At 46.4% G+C, this 12,847-nt stretch overlaps 2 protein-coding genes across 3 annotated transcripts in view; one reads left to right on the forward strand and one right to left on the reverse strand.

Annotated features, from left to right (window-relative positions):
• Nucleotides 1–1,858: 1,858 nt before the first annotated feature.
• stbd1 (starch binding domain 1) lies at nucleotides 1,859–6,127 on the reverse strand. Its single transcript, XM_072662081.1, has 2 exons — nucleotides 5,872–6,127; nucleotides 1,859–5,273 (listed from the first exon to the last, which is right to left on the reverse strand). The coding sequence occupies exons 1-2, from the start codon at nucleotides 6,116–6,118 to the stop codon at nucleotides 3,799–3,801; spliced, it is 1,722 nt and encodes a 573-aa protein (XP_072518182.1). The 5' UTR covers nucleotides 6,119–6,127; the 3' UTR covers nucleotides 1,859–3,798.
• A 4,071-nt stretch (nucleotides 6,128–10,198) lies between these two features.
• Nucleotides 10,199–12,847, forward strand: part of pdcl (phosducin-like) — a 6,160-nt gene continuing 3,511 nt past the window's right edge. Inside the window, exons 1-3 of one of the 2 annotated variants that reach the window (XM_072662082.1) lie at nucleotides 10,199–10,288; nucleotides 12,284–12,467; nucleotides 12,732–12,847. The exon at nucleotides 12,732–12,847 is cut by the window's right edge and continues 66 nt beyond it. In XM_072662082.1, the coding sequence (XP_072518183.1) occupies nucleotides 12,293–12,467; nucleotides 12,732–12,847 (291 nt within the window). In that variant the 5' untranslated portion in view covers nucleotides 10,199–10,288; nucleotides 12,284–12,292. Of the gene's footprint in view, nucleotides 10,289–10,379; nucleotides 12,083–12,283; nucleotides 12,468–12,731 lie in introns of those variants that run through there. The other variant, XM_072662083.1, reaches the window with a different exon arrangement.

A 12,847-nucleotide genomic window follows, 5' to 3' on the forward strand; every position in this document is an offset into this window, starting at 1 on the left:
TCAAAAAAAAATACTAAGAGCATGAGGAAGAACCATTTGCAGGAACCAAGATCCTAAAGAAGAGAAAGAACAACGAACAGGAACCATAACTCAAAAAGAACCGTAACTCAAAGGGGGAACCTCTTCAAGAGCATGCATAAAAAGAACTTTCTAAGAGCACGAGGATTAACTCAACTCAACTCAAAAGAGCTTAAAGAAGAACTGAGTGGAACCATAACTCAAAAGGTAGAACCATTGAGGGGAGCCATAACTCAAACAATTACTAAGAGTCTGAGGAAGAACCATTCTCAGGAACCAAGATCCTAAAGAAGGTAGTCCCTAAGAGGAAGAACAACCGAGAGGAACCATAACTTAAGAAGAATTATAACTCAAAAGATAGAACCTCTTCAAGAGCATGCAGAAGATCCATTGAGGGGAGCCATAACTCAAAAAAAGACTAAGAGCATGAAGAAGAACCATTTGCAGGAACCAAGGTCCTAGAGAAGAGGAAGAACAACTGACAGGAACCATAACTCAAAAAGAACCTCAACTCAAGGAACTGTAACTCAAAGGGGGAACCTCTTCAAGAGCATGGAAAAAAAGAACTATTGAGAGGAACCAAGACTCTCAAACTTTCTAAGAGCACGAGGAATAACAATGAGGAACTACAACTCAAAAGAGCCTAAAGAAGAACTGAGAAGAACCTTAACTCAAAAGGTAGAACCTCTTGAAGAGCATGCAGTAGAAACATTGGGGGGAGCCATAACTCAAAAGAAAAAAAACTAATAGCCTGAGGAAGAACCATTCTCAGGAACCACGATCCTAAAGAAGGTAGTCCTCAAACTTTCCAAGAGCACGAGGAATAACAATAAGGAACTACAACTCAAAAGCGCCTAAAGAAGAACTGAGAGGAACCATAACTCAAAAGGTAGAACCTCTTCAAGAGCATGAAAAAAAGAACTATTGAGAGGAACCATGACTCTCCAACTTTTCAAACTGTCCAAGACCATGAGGAATAACAGTAAGGAACCACAACTCAACATAAGAAACTCCCCATGAGAATAAAGAAGAACTCAGAGGAACCATAACTCAAAAGGTAGAACCTCTTCATGCAGTGGAACCATTGAGGGGAGCCATAAATCAAAAAAAAGACTGAGAGCATGAGGAAGAACCATTCTGAGGGACCACGGTCCTAAACAAGGTAGTCCCTAAAAGGAAGAACAACCGAGAGGAACCATAACTCAAAGAGGGAACCTCTTCAAGAGCATGCAGTGGAACCATAACTCAGAGGGAGAACATGTGTAAAAGCATGAAGAAGATTAGATTTCATCTCCTAGTTTAGATAAAGATGAGCTAGATTAGATTAGACGCCCCCGGATGGTAAACCTGCTCCCCGACGCTTGAACCCCACTGTAGATGTTTATGGACCAGAGTAAATAACAGTCCAGTCACGCCTGCTTGCCAAACTCACTTTATTAGACTGGCTGGCGATCACGTAGACTGCAGAAGAACCGAGGTGCGAACTCAAAGGTGACCCCAAACAGCACAACAGGAGCTCTGGACGACACGTGAGAGTATAGCGGAGACATGAACACACTCGTATTTACAGTACAAAACCCAACCCCAGCAGCTCGCTGTCCGAGTCGTTATAAGGCAAAGTCGTGACGAGGAAGGAAATGCATCGTTCAAAGTTTGTTCGTCCAGGCTGGACAGCGCCTCGTCCTGCTGTCCGTCCACGCCTTTCTGACCCACTGTAGAGAAAAGCGTAGGATCGCTGGTTTTCCACTGGTTTGTTTATTTATTTTTACTCAATTTGTCAGATTTTAAGCAGTTTACCCATCCCACCCATGAGTACACTCCCCCCCCCCCCCCCGATTACATGTGTAACGCTCCCGACACTGCTGAGAGGGTGAGGACTGACCCCAGCCATCTACCCACCCGGAGAGAGCAGGGCCGGTTGTGCTCTCTCTGGCTCCGGCTGCTGATGGCAAAGCTCTCGTGGTAGCGGGATTAGTTCATTTTGACTTAAATTCGGGGTGCCGTGGTACGGGTTCTCGTACCGAACCGGGCGGAGCAGGCTTTGGGCGGACGGTAGTTACGTACTTTTACTGTTCTGTGTTTCCGATATTCTGGCCTCATGGTATCTCATTGTAAACCGCGATGACGAAGACAGTGCGTCGGTGTGGTGCCACTGTTGGAAAGTTGTAGGGTGTGTGTGTGTTGGTGTGTGTTGGTGTGGAAACACATTAAACATGCTAACGTTTACACACTACAGGCAGTACCGACTACCTCAGGGGGGCGCCACACCACACCGTACCTTGGACGGCTGTCTGTTTTTTAAATAAATGAGAAGAAACCTAGGTTAGCTTAATGCTAATATTCAATTTATTTATTTATTTTAACCCCCCACCCGTGAAATCCAAACCGTGGAAAGCCCAAAGAAGCCCAGCTAAAGCCTTTAGGTGGAACAGGTAATGTTAACACATGTTAACAGTTAATGTTACTTTCATTAGCGTATTTCAGCTAAAGTGTGCTAGCGGATCCAGCAACTGACTGGCTAACTAACTATAGTCAGCCACCTGTTTGCCATCCCTGCCCTACGCATGGCCCTGTTAGCTTCATGTTTTAGTGCGTTCGCGGCTGATTTCAGTCCATTTGCGCCATCACCGCTGCAAACTTTGAACTGCAGTAATGAACATATTTAAAATGACGGTTTTATTGTTTTGAGGGCGGTTTTGAGAACGAGTATTCAGGGTTTCTTAACTTGCCAGACACCGTAAAAAAGGAATTCCAGGATAAAATGTTTAACTGGAGTTCTAAATTCCTACTTAATTTATTATTCTTTTTAAAAAAAGAACTATTAAAAATCGAATAATTTCTTATTTATTTGGTTATTCTATTTAATGTAATTAATTTTATACTCCATTAATATTCTTTTATATTGATGAATTTTCATTTCTTTCAGTTTTTAATTGTAAAACTTGTTTAATTTAAATTTCATCTTTTTTTTTTATTGTTTATTTTTCAACCCTTATTTATTATAATCATCCCGTGGGCCACCCTCAATGTACTTTCGAGTAAAAATAAAGGTTGACCGTCTGACTAATTGATTAGCAATAGCCCTAAAAGCCTGTCCCAAAGCAGCTGTAGTTCCCCAGGAGTCCCGCCCACCTCCGAGAAGCATCGTCAGAAGGGGGTCTACCTCTTCAGACTACTCCAGGACCACTGAAGGACGCAAGCAGACATAACTACAGCCGAAATGAGCTGAAATAGGTCAACTCTGCTTTGTGCAATAGCAGCTAGCAGCTCGCGGGGTTGGATCTCGGCTCCGCGGCGGAACGTGCTGCCAAGCTCTTAGGAAGCTGTGGGAAAAGGGCCTTTGGCTGGGCGAGTGAGCCCACTGCTGCGCTCCAAAAGCAGGCCGATAACTCACCGGCCGAGCGCGCTGGCACCCGGAGGAGCTGCTTTCCCTGATTACGTAAACACAGACACCCGAAGCCTCTGCGCAAACCGAGCACAGATTAGCGCGGATAGTGGATAGCTCCCGGTTAGCCGCTTACGTGCGGTTATTGCTGGTTAAAGAGCCGAACAGGACCGGGCGCTTTCCACACCATCAGACGATGGAAAAGGTGAGAATGTGCATATTTGTAGATACACTCGATTATTGCTACATTAACAGTACCACAGCCTCATGCATCGTCTGGATTACGTTCAATAATTAGGCTAACAACTGCAAAAATAACGCACCCGCAGGTATGATTAATATTAGTATTATTGCTATATAGAAACAGTCACTGCTCCTGCGTCCTCTTCCCCATTTCACAAGTAACCCCAGCTCTTATCGAGGCGAATCTCCTCCTCTTGGCCGGTCACCGCAAGGCGGCGGTTCCCGCACTCCTCCCAGCGCCTGATCTTGCCGTCCTCCACCAGGACAAACTTCCACTCCACCTGGTTCTCCGTAGGAAGCGAGACAGTGCTGGCCCAGAACCAGTCTTCGGCCCTCTGAAGCGCAACGAAGCTCTCCCAGTCGCCCAGCTCCCGCTGGTTCCCCGTCACGGCCAGCAGCTGGCTGGGGGAGTGCGTGACGTAGTGCACCCTGAACCTCACCTGCACCATCTGGGGCATTGGCGACACCGCGGCCACTTTCTTATTCTGAAAATCCTCCTCCTCCTCTTCCTCCTCCTCCTCCTCCTCCTCTTCGACCGCGGCACTGATGCCGGCCGCGCATCCCGCCCCGTCACTGGACTGAGGTGGACGCGGCGCGAGCCAAGACGTGTCTGGGGTGGGCTCGAGAATGGCAGGAGTCGCTGAGGACGTGCCGAGCCAGGGCAGGTCTCGGGTGTCCGGGGGTCCGGAGCTAAGCCACTCGTTGCTGTCCATGATGGCCTCCATGATGTTGATCTCGTTCTTGTCGCGAGGGGCCTTCGCTTGCGGACTCTCGCCGACCGCTGGCCTTTCCCTGCTCACGTCTGCAAGTTGCACCTGTCCCGTGGGGTCGCACGGAAGGGTAGGCGTGCTGAAACCCAGGTAATTTTGCTGTGGATGGTGGAGGAGGGGGTCGTACCCGCTGCTGTTGCTCAGCGTCGCCCCCAAACTGTTCATGCGACCATCACAGACCTGCTGGCGTTTCGCCTGGTCCTCAGTGTTCTCGCCTTTCTCGGATGCCGGATCGAAGCTCTGCAGATCGGACGGTTCTTCGTAACAGCAGCAGTCAAACCCCTTCACCTGAGGAAAGCGGCGGTCAACGCTGTTCTCGAACCTTGACTTGACCGCCTCCTCCTCGTCCACCCTTGTTGGGTCGCTATCGGATTCCGGCTGGCGCTTGGCATCAGATGAGGTGCGCCAGGCCGGCTCGTCCGCAGGGAGCTCCATCTTCACAGGCCTGCTCACAACATCTGGCGCCAGGAGAGTGTTGTCTTGCAGGTCCTCCACAGACTGGCTCTTGTGGACGAGGACATTCTTAGCCTCCATGGTCTCCTGGGCGCTCTCCGTTTCGGACGGCTCGTCCGCGTCTCCGTGCAGCTCCGCCTCGAGCTCCTCGCCGTCAAATGTGCTTTCCTTCAGACCGTCCTCGAGTTCGTCCCCGGTGGCTTTGCTGCCGTCGTACCGATAATCCAACAGATCGGCCTCCGCCTTCACACTTTCGGTGGATTCCTTCAATTGGTCATGGCTGGTTTCCCTCAGGTCCTCTTTAGGAAGGCCCGAAGGTCTTTCGGCGTGGTTGTCGGAGGACAGGATCGCCGCTTCACTGGAATCGGTTTCACACTCCTCAGAGCCGCCATCGTCACTCATTTCTGAAAAAAAAAACTTGATTAGCAAAGTTAGCTAACATGCTAACAACCAAGGACGAGGTGCTGTGGCTAACGGCCCGGGGTAACGGTGCTGTGGCTACTGACCCGGGGTAACGGTGCTGTGGCTAATGACCCGGGGTAACGGTGCTGTGGCTAATGACCCGGGGTAAGAGTGCTGTGGCTAATGACCCGGGGTAACGGTGCTGTGGCTACTGACCCGGGGTAACGGTGCTGTGGCTAATGACCCGGGGTAAGGGTGCTGTGGCTAATGACCCGGGGTAACGGTGCTGTGGCTAATGACCCGGGGTAACGGTGCTGTGGCTAATGACCCGGGTAAGGGTGCTGCAGCTAATGACCCGGGGTAACGGTGCTGTGGCTAATGACCCGGGGTAACGGTGCTGCAGCTAATGACCCGGGGTAACGGTGCTGTGGCTAATGACCCGGGGTAACGGTGCTGTGGCTAATGCATGTGTAATCCTGCGGGGCTAAGGTGGGATATGCCACATGTTAGCAGAGAGGTATTAGCTGCAGTCCCCCCAGTCTGACAGACCCCCGCCCCCCCGCCCCCCCGCGAATGGTTTCAACAGCTGTCCGTCTTTACCTGTTGACTCGGCGGCTCGCAGCTCGCGCTCCCCCGCCGTGTCCTTCGTGGTTCCCTCTGACCGTGCTCGCGCCGCTCGGTACAGGAGAAACGCGACGCACGCACACACCGCGGCCACGAACACACACACCGTCACCACTGCGGCTCCAGAGCCTCCCATCCAGCCGGGGAGCGCGGGGGGATCCGGGGCGGAGGGTCTGCTCTTCTGCCCCAGCATCGCTGCTGCACTGCTCAGCACACACACCATCACCCGAGCGAGGAGAGCGGCGGTCTGAGCAGCGCGCGCGCGCACACACACACACACACACACACACACACACACACACACACACACACACACACACCTTACTCTTTCTCACTGAGCCCCCCCCCCACGCGCTCTCTCTCTCTCTCTCTCTCGCGCGCGCGTTTCTATTTATTGATATTAGCACTATCCCTAAAAATACTTGAAATATCGATTATTAAATTGACAGTAATAATAATAATAATGTTATAGAGATATAACACTTATAATACAATAAATAATAATAATAACACATTTTAATTATTTATATATATTTATATATTGCTATTCGTTTTTTATTCTATTTTTCTTACAAACATATTTTATTAAATAAAAGCAATTATAGAACTATTTAAATTGATTATATACTATAAATATATGATCAAATCATTTTAAAAGGTAAAATATTAACTAATAATATTAATTAAATATAATAAAAATAAAAGTTATATTACATGTATTATTATTATTTCAGTAATTAAGAAATAATAATAATAATAATTAACTCTATTTACAGCTGTTTATGTGTGTGAGTGGGCGGGCTGAAGGAGTAATTTCATGGAGTGGGTGTGGTTTGATATGGGCTGGGGGCGGGGCCTCTCTCTCTGTTTCTCTCGTGTTTGATTTGGACCTTTGAAGCTGATCTGCTGACCCTCTTTATCTGGACCTGGTTTGTCTGCGTCACCGAACTGACCGAGACGTTTTGATGAGGGCTGATATATATATATATATATATTTAATTTTGTATATTTTATATATATATATTTAATTTTGTATATTTTATATATATATATATTTAATTTTGTATATTTTATATGGATATATTTAATTTCGTATATTTTATATATATATTTAATTTCGTATATTTTATATATATGTATATTTAATTTCGTATATTTTATATATATATTTAATTTTGTATATTTTATATATATATTTAATTTTGTATATTTTATATATATATATATTTAATTTTGTATATTTTATATATATATATATTTAATTTTGTATATTTTATATGTATATATTTAATTTCGTATATTTTATATATATATTTAATTTTGTATATTTTATATATATATATATTTAATTTCGTATATTTTATATATATATATTTAATTTTGTATATTTTATATATATATATTTAATTTTGTATATTTTATATATATATTTAATTTTGTATATTTTATATATATATATATTTAATTTCGTATATTTTATATATATATATATTTAATTTTGTATATTTTATATATATATATATTTAATTTTGTATATTTTATATGTATATATTTAATTTCGTATATTTTATATATATATTTAATTTTGTATATTTTATATATATATATATTTAATTTCGTATATTTTATATATATATATTTAATTTTGTATATTTTATATATATATATTTAATTTTGTATATTTTATATATATATTTAATTTTGTATATTTTATATATATATATATTTAATTTCGTATATTTTATATATATATATTTAATTTTGTATATTTTATATATATATATACTTTTGTATATTTTATATATATATATTTTTTTTGTATATTTTATATATAGAAATATATTATAGCAATTATTATTATTACCATTATTATTATCATTATTATTATATATTAAACAAGGTCAGTCCCCGCCACAAAACATGCAGCGCCAATGAGGCAAATAACTGACCATTGGTGAGAAAATGGACAGTGAGGGTACACAGCTTATTTACCTACTGCCATCTGCTGGTATCCAGTGCTGACTGCAATGTGAAAACACTGAATACTCATTTCATTTTTTAGTATTTTTTAATTTATTGTGACTAAAATGTATGTTTGTGGTGCAGGCCACTGTGACGCTAGCTAGCCAGCTAACTAGCTAAACAGCTAGCTAGCTAATATCAGAAAGCTAACCCGGCAGCTGCCACCTTACCTGACAGTACAACACATCCCACAGAAATTACAGAAATCACAGAAATCACCGTTTCTCAGACGCACTGTAGGAAGACTGCCAAGCTGCCAGCTAACAGCTAGCTATCGGCTAACAACCGCCACCCTCCTCTAACACTGTTCGGAGACTGGCTGCAGGGTTTACTCGAGAAGACGCCATTAAAGCGAGAAGAACGATCCATTTGTTGGTGCTAGCGTTTAAAATCCGACGCTAGCACCAACAGCTAATCGAGAACCTTACAAGAACATCCGGCTACATTTTCAGAAGGTCCATATTTGCCCACATTTAGGTGTGATAATAAACCGCCCTGCTGAAAAAGGGTTCGGCTCAAGACCTGATGGTCTAAGCTGGTCTTGGTCTAAGACTGGGACTGGTAAGCTAGCCGATTGACCGGTTCTTGACCAGCATAATGCGTGTTGCTTTTGATTTGGGTCGTGTTGGACTGCTAACTTGGTGATACTGATCATGCTGGTCAACCCGATTGGTCATACTGGTTCTCTCTACCCCATACTGGTCAAGGGCTAAGCTGGGGACTAGCATGGAAGACGTTCTACTCCCCAAAAGCTGTTGGGCCAGAGCTAAATTAGCGCCAGCGCTGTGCTGGTCCCCCCAGGGGTCATTCGTCATGTCTTTGACGAGATCAACGCTGGGCATGGCTTATCGGTTTTGGTTCTGGAGGGTCAGATTCCAAGGCCTCCTAGGACCGGAATCGATGAGTCCAGCTTTCTCTCAAGCAAACAGGCTAATTAGCCTACTGTCTCAAAGGCTCCTGAGGGACGTAGGGGGGCGAGTAATCAGCCAATTGTGAAAGCTCTTGTATCTGATGCTGTTGTGGTTGATTGGATCAATTGGGCCCTTATCACTGGAGGTGGGGTCCTTTGTGGAACTCACTGTTGCGGGGTGATTAAAGGCGGTGTGCTAGGTAAGACGTCCCCGAGGTGGACATAAAAGCCCAAATTCAGTGGTTTCAACGTCTAAACGACTCCCTGAACATGTCATACTGCCATAGCGGACCTGCCCCAGGGGACCAGGACCAGGACCAGTCCCCTGACTACCTGAGCATGTGCTCCGAAGCGTCCCTGCGTTCACAGGAGAGACGGGAGCGGCCGAAAAGATCCACAAGCTGCCACGACTTCACCCCGCCCCACCACCTTGTCATGCCTTGTCCCAAGTTGGCGAAGACTCCAGAGGGTCACGAGTGTCACCAGGCCGATGCTCGGCACCCAAAACAGCTGCGGGCTGAAGCCAGCAAGCCCTTCCCCTGGAGGACCTGCAGCGCGCCGGCCACCAAGAAGAAGCTGGACGACCTGGCCGAGGCCCGGGAGGCGCACAAGAAGAAATTCCAAGCCACGTTGGACTCGCTGATGGAGGAGTTCGAGAAGAACCGAATCCTGCTGAAAAGACTGCCCGTGGTCTCGCCAGGGCCCCCGACGCTGCGGGTGAACTTCAGGGTACACTACGCCACGCGCTCCCCCAGCCAGTTGCTGGCCGTGACGGGCAATCCGCAGGAGTTGGGAGCCTGGGAGGGATTCGTTCCGCTGCGGAACGCCGAGGACGGCTTCTGGACCGAAACCATCCCCTTATCCCGAGACAGCCAGGTGGAGTGGAAGTTTGTGGTGGTGGAAGACGGCAAGATTCAACACTGGGAGGAGGGCCGGAATCGCCGGCTGTCGGTTCCAGGTGCCGGTGAGGGAGAGGAGATCCAGCTTTGCTGCTCGTGGGCCTGCCGCTGAACATAGATCTACCAACCAGTCCTACCTGAGGAGCTGGGATTTTGAGCTGGTTTTGAGAAAGTCTCTGGAGTCTCTGGAATACAGATGTGTCTGTGTGGCGAACCGTGTTCACAATAAATCTGAAACCCAGTTGATGATAAATGCTTGTATTTAACTTGTTTGTCGTTTATTTAATTATGAAAAAGTCTCAAAAGCAACTTTACAGTCATGATCATACAGGATGAGCTGCATGACAGAGCCCAAACACACAAGCCCCGCCCTCCACACGCCGTTGCGGCTATGCGATTGCTCAGCGCCGGTGGCAGTCACGCTTTCCCGCGCTCTGATTGGCCGGTCGACGCTCAACCCGTACAGTGGCATATTTACAGTGCCACCCGGAACGGAGCTGTTGTCCCCGACTCGCGTTTATTTCATCGATATTTTATTTTCTTCCACGCTTATTGTTTCTGGGTAAGACCTCCGCGCATCTGCCTGTTGTACCACCTCGTTTTTGGCGGCGTTTATTCGTATTTTAAACGCATTATTCGTCGGGTTTTCAGCGTGAAAGCGAGCTAGCCGACAAGCTAGCTAACTCGCTAAATGGCTAACTCGCTAGCTAAATGGCTAACGAAGACAGACTACGTTCAGTTTGCTTTAAAAATGGACCTGAATCGTCCGGCCGGCGACTGTTTCGCAGTTTAATCATATTGGGAACCATTTAAAATCGAAATGAGTGAATTATTCTCTAGTTTCTTTTCCGTTCCACCTTAAGTGGTGCGGCTTAGGCGGCACTGCTGAGCCGTTTAAGGTGGAACGGCCGAGTCGACGCTGAGCTGGCTAATCACTGGGCTCACACTCTGACACTCCCGAGCTAACATCTATTCAAAAGCTAATTAAGGTTAATTAAATTAATGATTATACGATGGGAATGATGGTGTCAGGTTCTTGGCTAGCTGTTGGTGATCATATATATGTATATATATTTATTTATTTATTTAAATATAAGCATTAACTGCACACTAGCATAATAACTCATCTCAGGGCTAGTGTGTCCTCATTGTCAGTGGACTAAGCACTAAGCAGTAGGGCTGCACCGATCCGATACTAGGATCAGATATCGATCCCGATACCGACAAAAGTAGGTCGATCGGGTATCGAAAAATTAGGCAGATCCATTCACTGAACCCGATTCCCGGATCAGAGTAACCTGCGGGACAGCCAAAGTGAGGGGGACGGGGTAATGAGGTCACTTCATATGAGGAGACCCGAGAAGGGTCTAACCTGCTGGCGAGGAATCAACAGCGGTATCGGATCGGTACCGGTGTTGGTACCGGAACAGAAAAAAGAGAATGTTTAGTTGACTCCCTGAGAAACAGGCATATAAATATATATATGATACATAAAATACAAAAAGTATTGGGACGCCTGCTCATTCATCGTTTTTTTAGGAGAGTTCGGAGGGCTGATCCTGCTTCTGTTGGAGTAACTGTCTCTACTGTCCAGAGAAGAAGGCGGCTTTGGAGGAGCACGACCGTGAGGATTTGATCGCATTGGACATGAGACAATGAGTGTTAGCGAGGTTTCCCCCCGACTCGCATGTATATGTATGGCTTAAAGCCTGCGTGGGGTTAAAAACGGGGCCGCACGCACTGGAAAGTATTGTTGGCATTGTTCTTAAGGAAACCAGCGGATTATACAGGACATTGAGGGCCAGTTTGGGGGGCATGGATTACGTCCAGCATGTGGGCTTTAGCATTAAAAAGCCTTTCCAGTCCAGGATTAAGCTTAATATGGTTCCACCGGCTGACCCTTTTCAGCGTACACACATGCACCCACACGTCTCAGTTCTCTGACCTGTGTTGTTTTGGGTTTTTGGGGGAACCCAGCAAAGGTCTCTCTGCCCTTTTCTTCTCAGATCATGATGGACAGCTGACCGGTACCAACCTACACTCTTGTCACAGCGCGTCAACAGTGTATAAGTTAGCATAGGATCAGGCAGTAGGTCGTGGGATTCATCGTACGAAATGGGTGAAGCCACCCGTTCGTAGCGCCCCCTAGTGCTAGCTACATGCAAAGCCGGCCACCGCCTCCTGCAGCATCGCGGGGCAGCCGACGCGCTCTGAGGAAAGCACCGGGTCGTGCACTCTCAGACTCCGGCCGCTGATGGCAAAGCATCATTAATACGTGGCTGTTTTCAGGCTGACGCACCACCCCGTCACACTAGCTTGTTTTGTGCTGGGGCAGGAACTTTTTTTGGCCATTATTGTGAGTATTGACCCCATGTCTGAATAAAGGGGGTTGATATTAATAAGGATTTTATACCTGCTGGGAAAAACGCACGGGAAAGACGTCCGACTGACGTCTCGTTTAATATCCGTGTGCATATTAAGTATCATGCCGTGATATTTTTGCCGTATTGCTGATTTATAATCGATCAAAATCTCTTCATCTCTTTCCGTCTCTCAGCGCTCCGTCATGACGACTCTAGACGATAAGATTTTGGGCGAGAAGCTGCAGTACTATTACAGCAGCAGCGAGGATGAGGACAGTGACCACGAGGACGACGAGGGCCAGTCCAAGACCATCCGGGACCAGGAGGTGCTGGAGGCGGAGATAGACTACAGCCCTGACGGCAGTGCTGTTAACACCGGTATGTATATATATATATATACCTACACTCTTGTCACAGTGTGTCAACAGTGTATAATTTAACATAGGATCAGGCAGTAGGTCGTGGGATTCGTCGGACGAAGTTGGTGATATGAGAGAGCACTCAACCCACCTGTTCTTAGCGCCCCCTAGTGCTAGCTACATGCAAAGCCAGCCAACGCCTCCTCCTTTTTCGAACTGCTGCAGATGCTGCATCGCTGGGCAGTATAGATATGTGTGTGTGTAAATACGTTGGCTCTTGCAGGTCCGAAGGGCGTGATTAATGACTGGCGGAAGTACAAGCAGCTGGAGACAGAGCAGCGGGTGGAGCAGCAGAAGGAGATGGAGCGGCTGATCAAAAAGCTCAGCATGACCTGCAAA

Source organism: Salminus brasiliensis, chromosome 18 (assembly GCF_030463535.1).
Source record: "Salminus brasiliensis chromosome 18, fSalBra1.hap2, whole genome shotgun sequence".
In the NCBI taxonomy this organism is placed as follows: Eukaryota; Metazoa; Chordata; class Actinopteri; order Characiformes; family Bryconidae; genus Salminus; species Salminus brasiliensis.

Excerpts from the sequence above, each read along its gene's own strand:
- stbd1 (XM_072662081.1), bottom strand. The coding sequence starts at position 6,118 with ATGGTGTGTGTGCTGAGCAGTGCAGCAGCGATGCTGGGGCAGAAGAGC. Across the intron at positions 5,274-5,871 it reads GCGAGCCGCCGAGTCAACAG|AAATGAGTGACGATGGCGGC; the intron begins GTAAAGACGGAC and ends TTTTTTTTTCAG.